Raw genomic sequence first — 23,985 nt, forward strand, 5'->3', positions numbered from 1 at the left:
CTTTTATGATCAGCACAGTAAAGTAATGCTTATGGAGCATGGACTGAATGAAGCAGTGGGGAAACAATGAACATAAAAATGTAGGACATACACTAAGAAGTCATTTCTTCTAGCCCCTCAGTGACTCATTCACAATATCTGCAGGACTTCATTAGGGTCAACACAGACTGTAAAGTGCTAACCTGACCTACAGAGACACATATCTACAGCAGAGTCCACACAGCTTGATGTCTGCAGCATCATCCATTTCTTGTTTCATCTTCATTCTCCACCATCTTCCTGCTTTACCTGACAACTCTGTCACTCTCTGTCATTCTGCAGCTGCCTCTTACTTTAACCTTTTAAGCAACAATCTCACTTTCTCCCACTCTCTCTATAAATATCCATCTCCAAGTCTCTTCCCCACCCCACCCCCCTTCTTGCTCGCTTCAGAAGAAGATAGGGGAATCTTCCATCCCCTGCGTATGTGAACACCCACTCAAGGTTAAGAGTATTGCAGCTGGTGAGGGGTTGTTACTGTCACACAGCAGACATTTGTAGTTCACAGCACTAACAGCCCATATCGTCAAATACGAACTAATTTATCTGCTAAAAAAAATCTAAAGTTTAATTGAATTTTACGGTCTATAAGGCTCTAATGCAAAGTGATGTTTCAGCCTTTTCTCTTTTCCCAAAATAATACAGTGAAACACAATTAAAGTTTTATATCCTGTTTAGCTGAGTAAAAAGCCCATTCTGTGTTCTTATCCCCAGCAAAGCGAAAAACAACAATGCAATCACTTTATGCATCAACCTTTTATGATTTTCTTGTTTCTCTTGGTAGTCCAAATTGCTTGACTGCTTTGCAGTTCATAGACATGCTTTCAACAATCCCTCCTGGCAGGAGACACAAACAGACCACACCACTCCCCAACAACCCATATCACAACATTTAATATCACACTTCGTCCGTTTCAGGATCCATATGTAAGGAATTTGAGTTTGCTGTGCTTGTAAGCATCACACCATACGAACGTCTGCAAAGGGGCTTAAATGTAATTTGAAAACGTAAGATAGCACACTAGATACAAAATTCAATATTCTACTTCTCTATGTTTTTTCTTAATGCCGTCTGATGTGGGTATTAAAATGAGGTCAGCCAGGCCTGACGAAGAAATTACATGATTTAATGGCACCCCAGGGGAAGTTTAAATATAGCTCTGCATTACAACTGGCCTCCAACAGCACAGCATGGCATGAGTTCATCCATAAACACTTAAATCCAGCATGGGCTATTTAGGGTATTACAGTGAGCAAGTACAACATGCCAATGAAGACCTGTCTGTCTGCTAGAATTTGCTTATAATAACATTTTTCATTATACAGAAAACATGGGTGGAGTAGGAAGTGGGCCTTATGTTGTGTCGTCCCCTGCACTGCCACTAGGTGGAGGGACTACACATGCTTGCAGGCAACTCATCAAAAGCTTTAACTGCTGTGGGCCTTCTGGACTGCACAGAATGAGAAAATATAGAAACACAAAATCACTTCAGGAGGCACACACGGTCATACAAAGCATAACTAGTCAAACTAGCAACATTCAAGTCTATTACAAATATAAACACTGATCAAATATAGACTAGTATTCATCATGTATTTAAGGAAAGTTCATTTTATGACAGATGCAGATCAAGATGTCCCAGTAGGTGCCGTGGGCAGTTTATTCCCTATATACACAATTTCACCATTCATCTGTATTCAAGGTAGGGAACCGCTTTCATGATGACTTCAAAATGATTTTTCTCATCCTCTCTTAAAAGGAAAACTGCTGTAATAACATTAAATATTGAGAAGAGAAGCCAAGGTGATAAATGCTAATGTTGAGAAATTAAAACATCAATCAATATCAAACAGGACACATTTCAAGCAAAGTAATGCAGTCCAATCTTCTGTCATGCTGAAAAACATGAAAAGATGCCTGCCCGAGTGTAAAATTGAGAACTTCCCCGCGGAGATGAGCCTAATTTTTTGATCCTCCTTAAAGACTGATAAAGTTAGTTCAACTCGCAATGACAGTCTATTCAAATGCAAGAGGAATTGTGACTAAAAGTTCAGTGTTAGACGCTTCAAAATGGACGTTATAATTGGTAAAATACTCACACTGAATTAACAAAACAACATTGGTGAAGCCAAAACGAACAGTGCTCTCCAGATTGACATAGCTAATAAACCCTGACATATGTAGGTTACATCTGGTCCCACTGGTAGAAAGCAATCCTGTAGTGAAGGCAGTGAGGCCCTGGCCGCTGTGACAGCTTCATTCAAGACTGCAAGCTGAGCTAAAAGGAGGCGAGAGCTGCAGATACCTTTAATTTACTAAGACTGCAGTATGCTATCCTCTATTCAATCATTCTCTCTGTAACAGTTGGAGGCAGGCCGACTAATCCAGATTCGCAATATGCCCTTTCTCCCTGCTTCACTTAATTGTAACACCCACAATCTCCCAGCACTCTTCTGTCAGCTTTCCTAGTTTACTCCAATGCAAGTGTCAGCCTATGCCCCCCCCCCCCCTGCCTGACAAGGGTCTTAAGTTATTAGACAACCCTCATCAGTTAGTGTAAAGTGAGGGCAGTTCTGCAGTGATGGCGGATGGTGCGCGTCATCCCACAGGGCCTGAGTGTTTTCAGCCCAAACACCACACGATGCATTCAATGAAGGCGTGAATCCAGCAGCAGTTTACTGTATAGGGAGACTCAAGAACTCCAGACATGTCAAAGAGACAAAATCATTTTCAGTTGGAGTGGCTTCGGGAAGAAAGAAATGATGTTTGTCAAATGATGAACGGTTGTGCAGGACAGTCTTGTCGTTAATGAGCAATGGCTGGTGTTGAAGTGACATGATGATGAAAGATATCAGGCAGTGTAAGACTGCACTTCTGCAATCAAACGGACGCTCTGTCCAGACAGCACACACACACCAACCGCCAGAGCACAGCAACAAGCGCAAGTGTGGCAGATACTGTCATTCGACACATTTCCTAATCTCACCACATAATGTTTAGACATGCACTTGCATTCCAGACTCCAATTTTAATTTAACACCATCACTGAGATGATCTACTTCTCGTGTTCTGCTTGTGCACGTGCACCAGCGGACAAAACAGCAACAGGTTAGTGTCAATATGTAAAGAAAAACTCTCATTACTATCACAGAACCGTCCATATTCTGATTTACTGTGCAACCGCAAACTAAGTAGGCTTCACCACAAGACCACTAAGTAGATGATGACCTTTTACTAAGAAACTATATCCTCTATGTGTTTGCCCAAAAGGGATCTGAAAAACGAGGGCGGACACCAAATTGTCAAAAGCATTTATGCATAAACAAGTTTATGAGGATGTTTTATCTGCCTGTGCCAATAAGAGTGTGTCTGGTTTATGACACTTCAGTTAACCATCAACTAGAAGAACTGTAGTGACTGGAAACTGGAGCATATTTTCCTGCTGTAGACCTGGATCCCTTCTTTTCTAGGTGGAGGTAGTGCAACATGCATCATTAGGATGAGATGTACGTTTGTCAGGACTCAGTATCAAGAACAAGACATACGATATTACTCCAAAACCTTATATTAGGTGTGTATTATAGTCTCGATTTGATAACTGTAGAGTTTGTGCACATATTAAAAGTAAATAGAAAAACTCAGGTAATGCATTCAAAACTCTAGTTAGTTGAGCAAATGCACTTTAGCAGGTTTAATATGAGGAACTAGCTCACACCACATTATAATAAAAGTACTGGTTAGAAGATAAAAGAAGTTGTATATCAGGATACGCGACGTGACGCGTATCACGGGAGAATTAAGTTTCACTTCGGATTAAAAGCAGAAGAGGGAGTTGACACATTTACACAACATCGAAACGATGAGACTGGCGAAGTGCAACTTTTCTAGCTATTTAAACAACAATTCATAAGAGGCTGAAGCGAGGCATCAGAAAGAGGAAGTAACGCTAAGTGAGTTCAATAAAACGCACACGCCGGTCAGAGGAGACCGTCGCTCCCAGGAATATGGCACGAACTGCTGCCTACGGCCGCGTGAAGACACACCTGGACCGGACCGGACTCAAGCACGAAGACATCAAGAGGAATGGCTTTCACAGTAAGACGGAGGTATGTTTACAAGGACAGGTCCTGTCTGTGCGGCACAGTGCGCCGGCTCTAAGGAGTCAGGTACTTTAGCACTTTAGCGTTAGTTGGTGTTGAAGCCGCAGGTTTGTTGTGGCTGAGACACCTGTAGCACGGACAGACTGCACACTTCATACTGACAATAAACAGCAAAACATCAGTGCAATACAATAAATAATCGCTGCGGATTATTAATAGTTTGCTTAACCCTAAATGCTAACTTTAAAAAATGGCAAAACAAAACCTGCGGCGTCGTTTTTATTTATTATTTTTTTTGTATTTAATTTTTTTTACAAATGAATGGTTTGTTCCTCTGAAAACAAAGCCGTAAAGTGCATTAAATGACCTGGTTTAAACTAACCCGCCCTGAAATTCCTCTGCCTTCGGGTATGAGCTGTTTGCTTTTGGTTAAACTGTTGTGTGTTGTAATCTGTGCACGACTTGAATTTAGGCGTTAACTAGCTAGTGATGAGTTAGCCTAGCTAGATGCAACTAGCTAGGTTAGGTCAGGTGGTTTGACTTTGCAAATTTATAAAATATCTAAAATGTGTTAGTTAGCCTTGATGTTATGTCATCTGGCTGGATGAGTCATTTATTAGTAATGTACGTTTTCTCTGAATCAAGTGGCGTTAGGTCACATGTTGGTCATGTGTCAACCTCTACATTACCTACTAGCAATAAGCTGTAAGCTAATTAAAATGTAATGTTAACATCATTTGTAAATCGGTTAGCAGTAACAAGCTTTTTTCAAGGCTGACATTCAGACTCAAGTAATGGATTTAATTTAAGCAATAGAGCATGATAAGTTTATGCTAAATTAAAAAAAAAAAATAAATTCCACAAGACCAGGTACTCGGGATGAAATATGTTTGTGTTTACGTTAGACTGACGCTAACTCTTAGCTAGCATCATAGCATCGGTTTCTGTTAAAGCTAGCCACCGTTAGCAACAACACTTACCACTACACTAAATATATTGCCACAACACTCAAATAGCTCTGTGTATATTTTTTTAATATTTCTGTATATAGTGACTTCTGAATGGTGCACATTGTCTCCTTTAATACAAATTATTGGTGTCTTAACTACAACCCTTCATTTGAAATGAGGCCACCTTTATTCAAATGCCATTGTTTTCTCTTGTCTCATGTGCAATGTAAGACAGCTTATGTGGGCCTCTTGTTGTGTAGAAAAATGGCCACGGGACCGCTGGGGCCTGCAGGCAGAACAGGCAGGAGTCCTTTGAACAGGCGCCCATGTACGTGGCTGTCATGACATACCTGGGCTATGGCATTGTCACCCTGTTTGGCTACGTCAGAGATTTCCTCCGAGCTGTGGGATTAGAGAAGTGCCATGTTGCCCAGGAAAGAGATGAACAGAAGGTAGGTAACACATGCAGTCAGCACAAACATAAGCATATTGTTAGGCATGTACACATATTCACGCAGGCACTTGGAACAGAGGACCATGCGTGCCTTGGGTGTCAGCACATTTTGTTTTTCCCCTAATTATTTCAGTTTGTGTTGTTTTGCGCTTCCCCTGCCTTGTTCCTTCATGTTCCACTGCACTACAATGTTTCCATGGGTTTGAGAAAGACACTACGGAGAATGACTGTGAAGACCTAATTAAATCTCACAGGATTCAAGTTCTTTATTTATTTCTATACTTAGATTCTAGATAAAGCCTGTGCACCGCTACATAAGAGCCATTGTGTTACCATAGGTTTCATTTCTCAAATCCACAAATTGCAGTTAGATTCATAGATGATTAGATTTGAACTAGTTAATGACTTGTGTGGCTCATATTGGGGGGGGGGGGGTGAAAAAGGACCTTTGCTGCAGTATGTGGCCCCTGTTGTAGTGGTGGTGGCTTTATTGACACAGAGGGTGTTAATGAGGCCAAAGGCTCATTTAATCTTGGTAAATAATTAATCATTAGTGTGAAGATTATGTTCAATTATTTTAAAAACATGCAATACATGTAAGGGCCACAGTAATGTACATTTGACATTTATACCTGGTAACAACTGAGAAGATTGCTTGAAAGAATAGAACATAATCGCAAAAGACACCTTGATGTAGTACAAGGCCGGACACTATACACTATATATATCATCCATATAGTTTTAGAAGGTTAGACCATTACATTATCATGTATTGTACTATATGCCCTTCATAGAAGTGCTTCTTCCTGGCAGACTACATTGAAAAGGTGGGATAGGAACTGTATATGGTCACACAATAAATAAATAAAATAATGAAAAATCTATCTGTCAGTTTCATTGATTTGTTTTTCTTGGCATTGCTGAAACCACTGAATGGGGGGGGGGTCCACCTGTATTATGCTAAACCTTTTGGTTTTTATGACCACTGTCAAGTTGCTTTAATTCCTCTCAATGTTTTTTTTTTTTTTTATAGTTTTCAGCATTAACTGGCATTGTTCTATAGCTCTTAGTGTGACCAATGTAATCACAATTTTAGATATAACCTTTCCTGCTTCTCTTTGTCTTCAGGATTTTGTGCCACTTTATCAAGATTTTGAGAACTTCTACACTAGAAACTTGTACATGAGGGTACGAGACAACTGGAACCGCCCCATATGCAGCCTGCCAGGACCTGTGTTTGACCTGATGGAGAGGGTGTCTGACGACTACAACTGGACATTCAGGTACTTTAATCCAGTTATCTGTGACAGATGACTATACACGGCTCAGTTAAGTATCTGTAAATGTTTTCACAGCTAAAAACAACAGTATTTTAGACAGTATAATTTCTCTAGAAACTGGACAACCAAGATATAACTGAATACATCAAGCTCCTCCTGTTGGATGGAAGAACACGTAGGTACTGGTCATCAACAAAGATTTGTTAGTCCTGAGTTTCTAGATTGCTCTTTCATGAACCTCTGTGCTGCGCAGCAGGGCCATGGAATATAATGTGAACAGAAATGTATAACAGAATCATAAGGAAGCAACATAACATAAATTGGGATGCATGGATTTCATGTTTTAAAGATGTTTAATGTGATTGGGAAATGCATTAATGGGGCTGTCGGCTTGTTTTTTGTGGTGAACAGGCAAAGAGACGTAGCTGTTTAGTGCTTTTGTAGTGGTATGCAGGTTTATAGGAGCAGTGAGAAGAAGTAGGTCAGTTGATGAAATGCAGCAGCTCCCTTAAAATACTCTTAAAAGTGAGATGATGCACCACAGGAATGGACGCTTTGACCGACTATCACGTGAACTTGATTTCATCTCCTCCCAGTTTACTCACAATGGAGATTCATGTGTAGTCCCACATTATTGGGCAAAGTAATCTTATGATTCTGGCTAAAGTGACTTGTGAATATTTGATTATGCGCTTACAAAAGCATGCATGCAAATAAGAGATGCTGCTTCTGCATGCAGACTCTGCTGTTTACCTTAAATAAACACTGTTATAATTGCACTTCTCATGAACAGACTGATGGAGTAACACGTTTATGATTAGCAGTTATATTTAATTGAACGTTGATTACTTTTTGTATATTTGTAATTAATTATCTGTGTGTGTGTGTGTGTGTGTGTATACTTGTAGAAACAAACAGAAAGGCTAATTGATTCCTAATGTTTACATGATTGCAGGTTAACTGGGAGGACAATACACAATGTCATCAACGTAGGCTCTTACAATTATCTCGGTTTCGCTGAGAACAATGCTGATTTCCTGAAAACTGTGGCAGACACAACTTGCCAGTTTGGGGTTGGAGTTTGCAGCACAAGGCAGGAAATGGGTGAGTTTGTGGTCATTGTGCAGTTGTACAGAGAAAAACGTGTAGTACTTCTTCTTGTTGTCAGCTTTCAGGAAGGACAATCTATCTTGACGAAACAATCTCCACTAATAATGATTCAAGTAAAAAAGATGGTGTACAGTGCTTAAAATATCTTGCTGCATATCAGCCACTGTTATGAAAGTCTCTGTCAGATCCTGATGACAATAGGTTGTGGGCCTCATTGCATATGGCGTCATTTATGATGTTTCTTGTGAATTATACTGCTTGAATGTTTAATTATCCGTCAGTGTTGCACTGTTGAATGAATTATTCAACCTTTGTTAAATTATGTACCGTTTGGGCATAAGCTAAGATTATTGCATACTGGTTCACATTGAGAAGTGGGAGAAATAATATAGGGGAAATTAACATTATGAAACAGTTTCGATATATATTTGCAATGAAATATACTGTATGCAATGCAAAGGATAAGAATCTGTGGTTTCAGAAAGTTTTTAAATGTGATGTGTTATCCTATGAACTTTAACCTGGCCTCTGATCAGGTTCTAGGATTTCATCCTTAGGGGGGGACTTAGCCCTCACTACTGTAAACCATCACTACTGAGGTAATCTCCATGAGTGTGTTAATAGGGAATGCCATTATGTATTATCATCGAGCTAATAGGCTAGTTTTTAGTACATGGCTCGCTTTCATTGTCATTTGACTAGAATGGGAAACGTGTCATATTCTTGTAGATATTTAAATGTGTTGTTCATTTTGATATGGGTGTTTTCATTAGGGAGGCAACAGCCTGAACTAGCAACTCTTGTCTCTCATTTGGGAAACTGTTTACCTGTCTGCCAAACTGGACACCCACATCCAGGGAGGGCAGAATACACAGAATAGCAATAGCAGAATTGACATGTCCTGCATTTCTTAGTTAATTTCATTTTTTTAAAATTATCCTTTCAATAAATGTTGATAGTTTAATAGTTGATCATTTAAGGGGAGCTGAAATGACGGACAGGGGGACTAAAACCACCTGAAAAGAGTCTGTCTTTAATGCATGGCTGGTGTTGCAGCAGTGATAAAATGTGTCCAAACAGGTCACATTTTTACCTTTCCCCTTTTTCTACATTTTTTATGGCTTTTCTTTAACAACCATGCTGTATATCCAGAGAGTTGACATACAGGCCAGTAGCTGAGTTGCTGATTTTTTTTGCATGATATCAGCAGTTTGACAAGAACAGAGAAAATGAAGAACAAAGAATTGAAGGGCATGTGATCATTACTTATCTATATATGCAGTATGTGTGCACACACGCAGATCATCGTCTGTTATTCATCTGTGTGATTTATTTATATGTTTATTTCTCTTTGGAAATGGGACTGTTTTCCCTGAGTTTGTGATCTGCATTTCTGCTGGCTCACTGAGACCGTTAAAGAATAACAAGCCTTTGTCCCACGGGGCCTTATTAAGCATCAATTGTTGAAGATCCCAGTGTCTCCATAGTAGAAGTGACGCCATCATCACCAGTGTTATAGTTCAAACTCAGTGATTTTACTGGGCATTTTTTATTGAATGTACAAGCACTCGATTTATTCAAAACAAAAATCTTAAAAACATCTTCTTAACATTTACTGTTAAATTCAGGTGGTGTTTTTTTGTCTTCCAGTTTCCTAGTTTTTAATTGTATCAGTTTCATTTATGGGTTTAGTTCACAAGTGCTTTCAAGGACTGAAATACAGTTTTGAGGTATTTGTACTTAAGCAAGAAAAGTATTTCCATAAAATTTTCCATGTACTCTTGCTCCACTACAATTAAAAGGAAAATATTGCACTCTTACTGTACTATATTAATTTTACAGCTTTAGTTACTAGTTAGTTTCTGCAGATATGGATTCTTATAATAAAATAATCAGATTATAAATTATGGTGTAATTTTGTGGAATCAGCTCCACCTTCAGCAGCAGTGCCATCTTTTTTATTCCAACATCAAGTTACCAGGAAACACAGAACTTGAACCCTTTTTTTTTATACTGCGATTTATTATTTCTTTGCTATAATTTTTTTGTCAAACAAATCTAGACTTGTACATTTATGTTATGAAGAGTATCAATACTTTAATAGTTTAAAAGTACTTCTGTACTTAAAGTATATTTTATGGCATGTACTCACTACTTCAGCAACTTCAGTAAGGAATTTGACATGAAGTATTTTTTTAGGTAAGATCTTGCACCTTTGCTTGAGCATTGAATAGGTATGCTTCTACCATATCTGGTTCACATGTTACCAAAACTTACCCACAGCTGCTAAATAGGAGCGAAGAGTGTGAACATGTCAAGTGTTTTTATTGAGTAGGTATGAGCAGGCGGATACAAAGTGCACTGAAAGCACACCCTTTGAATAAACCAACACGTCAAACATTCAGGGATTTGTGTTATCGTTCGTGCTTTTCCTGCAATCATTAACATACAGTCAATTAGATAATAATGTCCTGCATTCATATAAATGGCACATTTACCAAGAACAGTCACATGCAGAAACCAAGAACACTGTTTAAATAAATGCACCATAACAGCTTTGCATGGCTTTGTGCAAAACCAAAAAGTAAGCCAATGTACTGATTGACTGTGTATAAATAAACTATATATAAAGTATAAATATGTACTTTATTATATATTTAGTATAGAATTATATAGTTATAATTCTTTAGTGTGTGTTTGCATATATACTGCATAATATAAAGTATACATATAAACTAGAGGCTAATGTCCACAACACTTCAACCTTACTAATAGTTAATTAGCTGTGAACATTGTGGTGGCAGGAAGGTGACCTTGGTGATTCAGAGGACTAGTGACCTGATTTAATGAGATTCATATCACAGTGTGCTATAGGTATTATTTTATTTTTGCTAACTCTACTGAGCTAATGAGATCACTCTTAACAAGGACTGCACTCTCTTTTACTGTACCTGAAGACTATCCAGACCAAGAACAGTCATATGAGGTCAGCATATCAATAAGAAGACTATGACTATAAAGCCATATCTAGGTAATATGTGCCATTGTAGTCTTATTAAAAAAAAGCTGTACATGCCAACAGGGGCTATGAGCTTGAGTGGTTGGGGAAATGTATGAATCGATTTGCCTTGGCTTAAGGCCTGACAGAAAGCACTGAATGGGAATCACCATTAAGACAGAGGTGCTCCACTGCATTATGCTTTTATACACATCACTTAAAAGCCATTCTCCAACCCTTATTGAAATATTTAGTCTTTAAAAATGCTTTAATGCCCACTCTTAGTGATTACTGATTATGACTACAATAGTTAGTATCGTGTATATGCAATTAGTCACAATTTTCAATAAGGTTTGCTCTACATCATATTACATCATATATTGAAATTGGGATTCATTTTAATTTCCATTTATGATGGTAAATTAATGTATGTATGTTTTCATTTAGTAGTATTTCATGTAGTTATTTAAAAAACTAGAAATCTAAATGAATGAATAGATACATTTTATTGCTAGGAGTTAGTAGTTGAAGCATTTATAGAATAACTGTAATTCATAGTAATGAGTGACTACAAATAATAACTCTAATTATCCTGAGGCAACAGATGAAAAATCATTATGTATTCCCTGCCTAGATGGCTGTAGCTCACAATTATAGTAGTAATTCTGTTTTTTTATATCAGCTAACCACAAGGGTAATACTGATAGCAACCTGAACATACCTAAGAATCCCATTTTTATTGCCCAAAATAAAAAAACACCATTTCAGGTGAGAGATTACAATCTGAACAATTTTCGAAATTAATTCTGGTCTCCATCTGTCACATGGGGTTATAACCAACTGCCTCAGTCACAAAATGTACTGCAGAGCCACTTTAGACCTTGCAGGACTTGCCTTTATATTACCTGAGATAGAAAAGAGTAGTTGAACAAAATTACACATTTACCACTTCTGGAATCTCTATAAATCTCTTCAAATCCCCAGGGAGATGCTGAGACTGTGTGTGCCGGTAGTCCAGGCTTTTGCCTGCGAGTTTCGTGCTTTTTATCTAAAAGCATTCATCTCTGTCAAAACTTGTGATTAGATGACAAAGACAAGCAAAAGCAACAGACTAAAAGACTACCAGATGAACCAGCTGGTACAGTGATCTTGTCAGGTTGTTATCCTTTTGTGTTTTCTGTCTTGCAGGTAACTTGAGCATTCATGAAGAGCTGGAGAAACTTGTAGCCAATTTCCTTGGAGTAGAGTCCTCCATGACTTTTGGAATGGGATTTGCCACTAACTCAATGAACATTCCAGCACTTGTTGGCAAGGTATGTGGTTTTACATGCTAAATGCCACACACTAAACATACTGTAGCCTACTGTATGTGAGTGTTTTTCACAGAGCAGCAGAAACTAATCTAATTAGCCTAACTTTTGTTCCATTCTTTCATATGGCCTAAATTAATGAATTACAGTCAACTAAACTCAGCTGCAAACAACTCCTGATGCAACCCCATTAATTAAAAGTATAATTAAACATTGCAGTAGCCAGGAGGATGAGGCTCTGGGCATACATAGCTGCTTTCAGACACAGACAAGCACAGACAGGTTATGTTCAGTGCACCACCCAAAGGGATGATCACCCATACTCTTGCCTGTCGGCACACCGGCCTGGCTCACACAGACAGCCATGGGTTACTAGGGGCAACACACAGCATGAATATCTGTGATTAGACCGGACAGGAAGAAGGGGAAGTTGATGGTTTAAGTGATGAAAATGGGGTCATTTATGCAGCTCAAGAGGTGTAGCAGCCCTTTAGGCTGCAGCCATCACAGTAACCCTGCAGGAGCTGGAGGTCAACCCACACTGCCAACTCTATCCTACAGGGACAGGCTGTGCCAGAGCCGGCTTTGCTGTGCAGGCAGAGCTACATTAGAGTGACAGCTGCTGGTAGACAAGGGACCAGGCCAGCTGGACCCCAGGCCAAACTGAGGATATCTGTCATTGAGATGGTGTTAATATATACTCTACAAGGGTTCATTTCATTTAAACTAGTGCAGTCAAATGCTTAGAGCTTCAGCATTATATATATCCAAACATTCTGGAGAGATTTCTATGGAATGAATGAAATTATGTGCATATTTTTCCAAATTCAGAACCCAATCACACATTATCTGTGCAGATAGTCAGTGTAATGTGTATATAGAGGAATATTATTCCCTTGGACATTATATTTGAGCAACCTCAATACAGCCTTTCTCTCTGCCTTTTTTTCAGGGTTGTTTGATATTGAGTGATGAGCTCAATCACACATCTCTGATTTTGGGGGCCAGACTCTCAGGAGCAACCATCCGGGTGTTCAAACACAACAGTAAGTCTAGTGTTGCATTCATGAGTCATTGTGCTAGTGTCTGACAAAAACACACTGCTTCAGTTTGCCAGGAACAGTCATTGGTCTTGCCCTGTGCATGTACCTGTATCTCTCAGAGCATCATACATGGAGAGTGAATTTCTGTCTGTACAACCACAATGAACACTCGGGCTCAAGTTCTCCCATTTTTCTTCAGTTCATTTCTGACTGTTGCTGCTGTGAGAAACATATTACTTCCTGTGCGGTACAGGATTTGCCTTAGGAAAGAGCTAGTTAATATTCTGTGTTTAGAGCAGAAAATGTAAAAGCTTTAATGAAGTGGGATCAGTTTACAGTTATGACTGTGTTCTATCCATCTGCAGTAGGTTTAAATGAAGATGTCAACTTAAACTCCCTCTTCTCTGTTACTGTTGGTTGTCAAAATCTACGTTGTCAAAAGATGATAGGGGACAATTATTAATGATGCAACATTTATTGTGCTTGCATTGGAAACATCCCTTACCTTTTTTTAGGAGACGGGACAATTGAGTCAATCCACTGGCAACAAACGTGTCCTGACAGGTACAAGCAGAGTTGGCTATGGTTCTTCCAAGCAAGTCCCAGATGCCTGTATAAAGGCCAAGAGCCCTCAGGCATCTGAGTAGTTGACCTCCTCCCTGTGTCTATATCTCTAGTACCATACACTCACATACTATTATTAGTACAACATCAGTATTTAGTACGAGAGGTAGACATGTCAACTTAGCCACAGCAAGTCATGAGTAAAAAATAAATGGCAATATATATTAAAGCAGCCTCTATCAAAACACTCTGGGATCCCTTGTTTGTTATGTTTGAAATATTTACAGTTTTGAATAACCTATTTTTAGCAGGCAGTGTTTCATACCAGAGAGTAGATGAACTGGTTTGTTCACCTTAACAGCTTTTGTCAGGCTTGTATGTGGGAAGTACTTTAATTAGTGATGGATAAATAGATAAAGGACATGTCATATGAAGGTCAACATTCTTATTCTTTCAGGTTGTAGTGTGACGCTTTGTTTGTCAAGCCACTATTGTGTGTTCATGGTCATGTGTTCACCCTTAGACTCGGAACTGAGTTGGGATAATAACATTTTATGGATCTTCACAACTAGTTATATGCACGTGTCAGGGCAGAGATGACCATACCCCTCATCTCAGTCATACAGTGTCTCATATCAAGCTGTGGATTATCTTAAATCAGTGCTTAACTGTGAAATAATCTTTACTTCATTCTTGTCTGTGCACACATTCCTCCTTTACTGTTTGGATTCATCAGTGTTGACACAAACATTAGATGTATTGTGCTCCACCAAGCTTCCGATTTTATCAAAAGAGCATCTGCTGACTCTTAAAGAAAGCCTGTCTGCTGAAGCAACAGTATCAATCATCTTTGACAGATTGTTACCTATGACAAGTTTAGCTGCTGTTGAAATGCAAATGTTCTGAATTGCAGTCATAATTTCAAAATTCTCATTAACTAGAACTATTCAATACTGCCATCTACTGGTGTTCAGCAGATAATCACTAACAGCGTCACTGGCCCCTGTTATAAACATTATATGTCACATAAGCCAAAATACAACAATTTTAGGTAAGTGCACAGACTGACCCGAGAAGACCTTTAGTCAAACCCATATTTAGCTCCGTAAATAATCCAACTTTACATTTACATCTCACAGACATTGCAGATATTCCTTACCTTCAGGCTGCAGAGGCATTTTCTATGTGTAGTTCAGTAATAATAATAATTGATACTTTATTAATCCCCTTGGGGAAATTCTTTGTGGACAGGCTGCCCCCTTGAGGCTTTTTGTAGGCGTTTCTGTCATATAAATGGTGCTTTATGTACTCCCTGAACTGCCCCTTCATGTGTATTTTTACTGTACTTACTGTTGTTTGCTTTTTGTTGCTATCGTGATTGTAGTTGCACCCGATGTAATATACACATTTTGAACATGGAAGATTTTCAGTTGTATGTGATTTCATAACACGAGCTAAAAGTACTATTTTAAAGGTTTGAAGTTCATGTTTCTTGCACTAAAAATAAGATTTGAATTAGGAGGTTGTAACTGGAAGGAACTGAGTACACTTGCCTACCTTTCCACTTTCTATCTCCTTTGTTTGTCTATGTGTTAGACATGCACAGTCTGGAAAAGATGCTGCGAGAGGCTGTGTGTTCAGGGCAGACTCGGACCCACAGGCCCTGGAAGAAGATCCTCATCATAGTAGAAGGCATCTATAGGTCAGCCATCATTACACAACCCACACACAAATTACTATAGGCACTTTTTCACAGACACATCAATTTGGTCAGCATAGCTGTTGTATCAGCCTTTATAAGTATGCGGTAAGGTGGTCTCTAGGAGAGTTTTGCACAGCCAGACTCAGGTAGAAATCTTAATTTATAACCTGAGGAGAGCTTTCAGCCTGTGTTTGGCAGTCTCTGTAATGGTCTCTTTTTCAATTGCTTCCCCCTCTACCCTTGAATAATGGGGTGTGTGTGCGTGTGCATATGGTCGGGTACCATTTGATTACTGGAGAGGGAAGAAAGGTATTGTGTGTCTCTCCCGGCAGTGAGCTATCCCAAGTCTTAGTGACCCTCTCCATCTGCTCATTAGCTCCAAATCAAGGCCAAATGGAGCCACAGAGATTGACTTGGCTACACCCCCAGCTCCAACTGTTTATTAGAGCCATTTTCTTTTCTCCTTTCTTCCTTCGTTTTGCCCTCGGTTGTACCTTAGATTTCAGCTTCTCTGAACTAATACATAACCTATTTGTGCTTTATTTTTAAGGATGATGTGTTTTCTTTAACACATCAATTCACGTTCAGTCAGCAGAGTCTGCTTCCTGATTTTAATGACAATCATTTCATCAACAAAAGTTGAAGTAGGATGATCAGTTCCATAGCAATCTTGATAAGTTGAGAGACAACATAATTACATATCAGCAGACTGTCTTCATCAGTGATGATTTCTAATGTCAGGCTCAGACTTTAGAGAGAAATTCCGGCACTGAGAGAACTAAAGCTCCACCTCTGGCCTCCTGGTAACATCAGAAGACTTGGATGTTTTAGCTATATCCTGGACGTGCCTTTAATATCAGTGTCCTGTCTTATGTCATTTGGGCTGCAGACAATCTCAGCCATAGCAAGGATACAGAGTCTGGGATTGCTCCGTTCCCCAGCCATATACTCACTCACTGTTATTTGTAGCCTTAAAAGGCTTGTATCACAAGGTGGGAAGAGATTGGAGAGAGGTGGAAGTAAAATGAAAGAGACCAGCAGAAAGATTCTTGGAAGATTTGTGCATGTCAAGTTATATAATGTGCATTTACAGATGTACAGACTGTCTACAGTGGATAAGGTGAAGTTGGGGTCACATCGTTTTTCTTTTAAACCTAATCTGTTTAAGAGATTAGAATTGATTTAAATACATCTGCTAATGTTGTTCCTTTTGTGACTGTGTTCTTCTTCTATTTGTGTTAATTAGCATGGAGGGCTCAGTGGTCCGACTACCTGAGATCATTGCTCTGAAGAAGAAGTATAAAGCATATTTGTACCTGGATGAGGCTCACAGCATCGGAGCGGTTGGACCATCAGGGCGCGGCGTGACCGAGCTGTTCGATGTGGACCCAACTGATGTGGATGTGATGATGGGCACTTTCACCAAGAGCTTTGGGGCTTCTGGAGGCTATATTGCAGGAAAAAAGGTTGGTTTGGTTTTTTGGATTTTTTATTTTAGCTTTCCCTGCTTTCATTTATGATTTGTAGACTTAACATCTTAATATTTTATAATTTGTTGTTGTGTGTGTGTGTGTGTATATATTAGACAAAGCAGTCTGTCGTGCCAATGCACAACATGTACTCATTTTGTACTTCTTTTTTTTTTTTCCTAACAAAAGTGCAGTGTGTTACTTACTAACAATCCCACCTTTCTTAAATTATAATACCATCTATCATCAACGGTTCATAGCACACCTGTAAACAAACCACTAGACCTGTCAGCCATAAAATAGCTAGTTTCTAGCAAAATGAATCCTCCTGGACCCAAACAGTGTCAAGATAAATTCCAAATAAACATATTAGAGATTAATCACACTGAAGCCATTCCAACAGCCGTGAGCAGTCTTTGAAACTTAACTGACACACTTTTAACATCCATGCATTTGGCTCCAAAGCATGTTAAAAACACATTGTGCAAACACTTTTGAACTACTATTTGCCCAGGTCTGTTTTAAAGATGTGTGGAACTTAATCATACACACGCAACCACACCCCATGTCTCTTGTAGCTCTCATATGTGTAACAAATATTCCCCAGGCTGTGAGTCCGGGCCTTTGTAATTCCTTTTTACTCCATTAAAAAGTACACTTTAGTACATAACCACACGAGTTTTGTGGCAGTTGATTAGAAAGCAACAGAGGAAACGGCCATTTACCTCTGTTGCCTTATGTTGGCTCAGCCCCGCTCTGCCATAATAAGAAGGTAAAGCTGGCGGGGGGCCAGCCCCTTCTTGTGGCAGGCGTCGGAACTGCGCTCCGCATTTAACAGGATGACTTTTAACAAGCATGATAATGTTTGAAGTATGAACACGCTGCCTGATTTGACAGCTGGCTGTAGTAAACTCCTCAAAGAAACAGCCAGGAAAAGGGAGAGAAAGCCTTTACATTTGACGTATTTGTTGTTGTAGTGAAATCCCCCAAATCCTGCACTGAGTGGATGCGGGTTGACCAACAAAAGACTCTGCAGATGTGTTCTGAAAAACAGTCATGTTATAGCTATTTTATGAGGGTACCAAAAATAAATACCCCAATAAATACACTCCAAGCTCCTTCTAATTTATTTCAACCATGCATGAAGGATGCTTTATTTATTAACCCTTCACTCAAAACCTGGATTGCATCGAAATTAGGTTATTAAATACTTCGGTTGAAGCACTAAGTATATGTGTTGTTCTGGCACTGCTCCTACTCTGCGGCACTGGGGATAAGTACCACATCAGTATTGTGGTCACAGTGTGGCTGAGCGAACACTCTGAGCTGTCACTCCCAGACATCGGATGGATTTCGGACATGTTCTCTTAACTAGTTTATCTTGGTTGCACCGAAATCCTGCGGGGCCGTAAAGCGGTGAAAATCCCCCGCTTTAAACGAGAACAGATGTTCTTTCAGGGTTCTCATCCTACATTTGAGCTTTTCCTCTGAAATCCCTTCTCTATGTGATTGTGTGTGAGGAAGCCACAGCTACCGCCCAGTGGGGACAGATGGCAGTAAGTGGAAATGGTGGCCAGACTGCATCTCCGGCTACGTGTCATCACCCCGCACTCGCTGGCCACCGCGCAGCCACAAAGCAGCAGCCCACCATAGTTCCAGGCCTTAGACCACTTACACATACGTTCTCTAGGGACCCATGACCAAATCAGTTTTCTGAAATCCTGCTCTTCTTTTGACAACCACGAGCAGAATAAATCTCCTGCTGACATTTAGGAATAATGAGCATGACAGTCCCATTCTGCATTCTGGCTCATTTGAGTGTTGGTTCTTTCTCAAATTAGTGCTTTGGCTTCTAAGTGGAGAGCAGGAAATAATCCAGAGCTGTTTCACAGTCATTGCCAAGATAGTCATAGAGAAATGACTTGAGGTATGTTAATTGATTCTCAGGTGTTGACTATACATGAGCTCTCTCTAGTGGTGCTAAAGGAAAAGTGCAGGGCCACGCTTCTGTTTCATAAAAAAATTGAAATGAACAGTTTTGTGTACACATATAACATCAGATGTTCTCAGTTTTAACAAAAAGATTGTAGACACACTGTATATTATCTCTGCTAGCTGTCTGACAGTGTGTTCTGTATTCCAGGAGCTGGTGGACTACCTGCGGAGTCATTCTCACAGTGCAGTTTACGCTTCTGCCATGTCCCCCCCTGTCACTGAACAGATTATACGTGCCCTGAAGTGCCTCATGGGAAAAGATGGGAGCACAGAAGGTGAGTATCTGAGATCTGTAAATGTCGCCCTCAGTTTCAGTCCTATTATCCTAATACTCGTCAAACCTGATTTTTTTCTTTACACGTTACAGTATGTCTGGCTTATAAAACATTTTACACCTTTATATACTTTTTATGGAAACGATAGCAAACCAAGTCCAGAGAACAGTACCAATGTTAACACTAGGAATAAGATCAGACCTACAGGGAAAGACAAACAGCTGCTTGGTCAGAAAATGTGATAGCAATTACAGGGGTCTGAAGCGGTAAAGAGAGGGGGGACATGCAGTCCCTGAGCACACGTGACCCCAACACAGAGGAAATCATTTTCACGTGTGTGTTGAGAGGAATGCTGTACCTCTGAAAAGTTTCTGCTTTAATGGCATCAGACACTAGGGCAGGGAAGTAGTCATTACCAGACCATTTCTTCCTGGACTTGTTGTAGTTGTAGCTCTGGCAGTGGTTGTAATAGAAGGAGTATTATTGGTAGTACTGCTAGTACATGCAGTAGTGAGGTGCATGTAGTAATGTTAATTGGCAGATAGTTACTCTTTAATAAAATCTGAAATCATGTGAACTGTGTGGCAGTACATAACAGTACATAAATACACTTCCTGAAATAAACCTGGTGTCTGATGGTTGAAGTATATCAGCGTTTCAGAGATGAGCAACTTTCTCATATGGCTCCAAACCAGACATGCTTTGTGTCTGACGTAGCCCAGTGAAAGAGCGGTTGTGTGAAAATCAGTCATGACCTGTCTGATAAAGGGGAGGGAACCAACAGTACAGTCTTTTAAAAAACACTGCTCCAGCATCGATTAAAATACTAGAAGCAAGACGAGAAGAATTATCTTTACGTCTGCCTGCAGTTTTTAGTATTTCTCTTATTCTCGGTCTTGCTCTGTCTTTGATGTTGAATTTCACACTTTAAAGCAGCTCCGAGAAAGAGAAAATGGGGAAATACTCTGACAGACATCCACGCATTCTCACTCGTATGATTTCTGTGTCTGGCAGTAGGCTTTTGACCTCCATGCCCTCTATCTTAGCGGAGAAGAACAATTTACAAAATGGGCCCTGTGCCTTTTGGCAGATGCCCGAATGTAATGTTTTCTTTCCTCTCTCTCTCTCTCTCTCTCTCTCTGCTGAGATAAGGGGATTTAAAGTGCTCTCTTACATCCCTTTGAAAGAACTGCCAATCTGTTCCCAGGTAATCACAGGGAAACAGAGCTGTGTTCCAAGGCTTAGCCATGCCAAATTCTGCTGCAGCCCCACAACAACCAGGCTCCCCAGCAGTACACATCATTAGGGCACACAGGGGGTTAGCGGGCCAGACCACTGCCTTTGATTTGTTTTCTAATATATTTATTGGAAAAACATTTGATACTTAAGCATTATTTGTACTCAGTTTCAGTCATGGCTATGCTCCAGTGGTAGTCCACAGTCACTCATTCTGTGCAAAATCCATCGTATCCAATTTGCAAACCTTCACTCTGTGTGTGTATACCATGCCGTCAGGCGGACAAAACTGAACCATCTGCTGCTGCAGCTGAGTTGTAATCAGAGCAAGTTCATAGTGGAGGCCGGAATGGCCCAGATGGAGGTGCAGGATCTGGGATGAGATGGCACCGCAGAGAACTCACACTACATTAGCTACTGCTGACAAGTAATGTCCTTCCCTGCAGGGGACAGTGGAAATACAGGGGAAAAAGCAGTGAGTTAGTGCTTTACTCATGTACATCTGGTGATGTCCTTGTTCTAATTGGAGGCATTAGACGGATTCGCCAACTGGCAGAGAACTCCAGATACTTCAGGGCGAGACTGAAGGAGATGGGCTTCATCATCTATGGTAGTGATGACTCACCTGTGGTTCCGATCCTGCTCTACATGCCTGGCAAAGTGGTGTAAGTACATTCAAACTCTCACCACAAACACTCTTTCAGAGTAGAGTAAGACTAACAGGATATGCCTGGGCTAATTTTGAAATGATAAATATCAACTTCATTGTCCCTTTTTAGTCTAAAGTTATTTCAGATCAGTTCACCGTGCGTCATCTTTAAGTGATCTGGATGGCAGCCATTTTACATGCTCCAAAGTTTCCATGAATCAGTGGTGTTGACTGTTTCTGTGTAGGCTATGTATCTGTAACCACTTAAGAGGCCACATCATGTATTGATTAGTTATACCCCAGGATTGTCTAAAACACTCAGGTACAGTCAATCAGATATACAATGTCTTTCAATTCCAGTCACCATTAATATTCATAGCAAGGCCAGTCCCAACCAGGAACTACTGACGTGCTCTTCTGGCCATTTACTTGTTAGGCTTTTTTGTTTCCATTGTCCTTTATGACACATAGTAGTTCTTAAAGGTGCTGGTGTATGATTGAGAGTCTACAGAGCACTGCACACACATTAATAGTTCACGAAAGTTCACAAACCTGTAAACGTCTGCTTTCTCACATTTACTAAACTCGTTCAGAGCAGTTTTGTAGGTTTGAAATCTCCAAACTATCGAGTCAGCCACAAGATGCCGAATTATCGACTGCTTGGTCACAGTGATATAAAAGCCACCAATAACTTTCCTGCCTCAGCCTCAGGGAATTGATGATAGATTGTGCATGTTTTGTTTTCTTTATTAAACTTTGCATCCATGCTACATATCCTAACCGTACAATTAAAAATCTAGAAGAGCCAGAAAGACCAACATTCCTCCCTTCAATATTTGTTTATTGTTTTTAAACATTTCTCACAACTTGGATGAAGAAGCAAATTCCAAAGTGGCTTGTGTGGTGAGTGAGCAGTTTGGAGGCTTCAAACCACAAAAAGATATACATATGTTGTTGTTGTTGTTGTTGTTGTTGTTGTTGTTGTTGTTGTATTCTAGGTAGCTATAGGTAACTATACTCTATTTGTGCCCTTATAAGTTTTCTAGTAAGTCACTCTTTATACATACAGTGCATACTGTAGACCCACAGGATAAACAGCGAACACGAGTATAATCTAACAACATTAGACTGGACTGTAAGTGTTTGAGTACACATACAGAAAGACCTAAAGAATAATCTAAGGTGAGGATTTTTTATTTCCCAGAATAAATAAAATCTAACAGTTGTTTCTGTTTTTGCTGTTGACCAGGGCTTTTGCTCGAGAAATGCTGGACAGGAGAATCGGTGTAGTGGTAGTTGGTTTTCCAGCGACGCCAATCACAGAGGCCAGAGCTCGCTTCTGTTTGTCTGCTGCACACACCAGAGATATGCTGAACCAGGTACTAACAAGCACACACAAAGACATTCACCCACATGAAATTCCTCTCTGGGGCTTTTGTTTGTTTGCACCTGAATCAAACATATTCACATAAATTTTGGGAATTTTCCTTTGTCCTCAGGTGCTGCACCATCTAAACGAGGTGGGGGACAGACTCTGTCTGAAGTTCTCACGGCGGAAATACTCCTCTTGGCCTGACCTCTGTGAGGAGACAGACTTTGAGCTGGACAGCTGATATGACCCTTGACACCTTCACTTTGCAGTGTCAAAACGAAGTCTAAGTGCCGTTGCTAGAGCAGACCCATAAATGTAGAACTCTTGAGTAACCCTCATGTCTCACTGCAGAAAAGGGGCCAAATGTAAGGCAGCTGGTTTTGTTTTTTATATTTGTTGATAAAAGGTTGTGGTTTAACAGAAACTTAATTTGTGTTTCTTAAACTAACATGAACTTTGAAACACAATTGTATTTATAAAAATATATTCTATATGATTTAAATGTGAATACTGCAAAAATATTGCAAAGAAATTGCTATATTGCTCTCCAGCTCAGGTACGGTGTAAGAACTCTTTTCAGGTTTTTTACGTTGATAACGTAAAAGTTCAGTTCCTCTGCCACGAAGGCAGTTTTAAAATATAAGATTATCAAAGGCTTGTGTTTTTACACTGTTGGTGTTTACTCACGTCTACATCTGAAATCTTTGTATATGTTTTTGGTTGGTTTGTTTTGCGTCTCATAAATTAATATCAGCCACCATGTATTAAAGTAAACTGGAACCATTAGGGATCATCATCATCAGGATTCAGTCATAGAAAAAGGCCTTTGTAGTTTGTAATTTCCCTCTCTGGTACAAGGCTGCTTCACTTAAATTGAAATCTTCTGATGTAACGTTTTTTACCACAGGTTTCTTGGACTGAACATTCCCCGTGTTCACTCGATTATTTACACTACTATGGCTGAACTGATAAGATGACGAAGATGCCTTTATTGTGTTCACAGTCGAGTGTTTTTATAAAAATGTCATCACTGTAACACCACTTTCATCTCCACAGTAAATGATAACCTTCCTGTAAATAATAGATCACTCAGCAATTACTTCTCTGACATGCAATTAAATCTCAACAATCCCTGCACAGAATAAAAAAGGTGTTATGGCTTGTTATGTGGCGAGACTGCCCATATCACAAAGTCCTAACAGCTTAATTGTTGATGTTTTAAAGACCTGCTGTTCTCTTTCACACACAAACGGCGTAACAGTTGCGAAGGTAAGCATGCAGACTATGCAGCACCTGAGCCAACAGAAACCTAACCTAGCAATTAGCACTGAACTCAAAATTCTTGTGGCATGGGGTAATCATTTGATTAACACAGGAAGGATTATAGATGGATGATAAATGTGTTTGCACAATGTGTCAGATCGGGTCTAGTCGACAC

The 23,985-nt window shown here is 39.8% G+C and overlaps 1 protein-coding gene across 2 annotated transcripts; it reads left to right on the forward strand.

Moving 5' to 3' along the window:
* The first annotated feature begins 3,025 nt into the window (after positions 1–3,025).
* sptlc3 (serine palmitoyltransferase, long chain base subunit 3) lies at positions 3,026–23,632 on the forward strand. Of its 2 annotated transcripts, none has more exons than XM_026354733.1 (12): positions 3,026–4,146; positions 5,351–5,542; positions 6,673–6,827; positions 7,780–7,928; positions 12,121–12,245; positions 13,195–13,288; positions 15,446–15,551; positions 16,798–17,017; positions 19,164–19,290; positions 21,056–21,191; positions 22,425–22,554; positions 22,675–23,632. In XM_026354733.1, exons 1-12 carry the CDS (start codon positions 4,045–4,047, stop codon positions 22,786–22,788), a joined length of 1,650 nt encoding a protein of 549 aa, XP_026210518.1. In that variant the 5' UTR covers positions 3,026–4,044; the 3' UTR covers positions 22,789–23,632. The 2 variants fall into 2 exon arrangements, with proteins under 2 accessions (XP_026210518.1, XP_026210519.1); XM_026354734.1 differs by having other exon boundaries at positions 4,047–4,146; positions 5,322–5,542.
* Positions 23,633–23,985: the final 353 nt, after the last annotated feature.

The sequence above is a fragment of the Anabas testudineus genome, chromosome 15 (assembly GCF_900324465.2).
Source record: "Anabas testudineus chromosome 15, fAnaTes1.2, whole genome shotgun sequence".
NCBI classification, from domain to species: domain Eukaryota; kingdom Metazoa; phylum Chordata; class Actinopteri; order Anabantiformes; family Anabantidae; genus Anabas; species Anabas testudineus.

What these genes read in the sequence shown, in the direction of transcription:
- sptlc3 (XM_026354733.1), top strand. Translation starts at nt 4,045, where the DNA reads ATGGCACGAACTGCTGCCTACGGCCGCGTGAAGACACACCTGGACCGG. An exon ending in CCGGGTGTTCAAACACAACA is followed by an intron (nt 13,289 to 15,445) that starts GTAAGTCTAGTG and finishes TCTATGTGTTAG; the next exon opens with ACATGCACAGTCTGGAAAAG. An exon ending in AAAAGATGGGAGCACAGAAG is followed by an intron (nt 19,291 to 21,055) that starts GTGAGTATCTGA and finishes TTCTAATTGGAG; the next exon opens with GCATTAGACGGATTCGCCAA.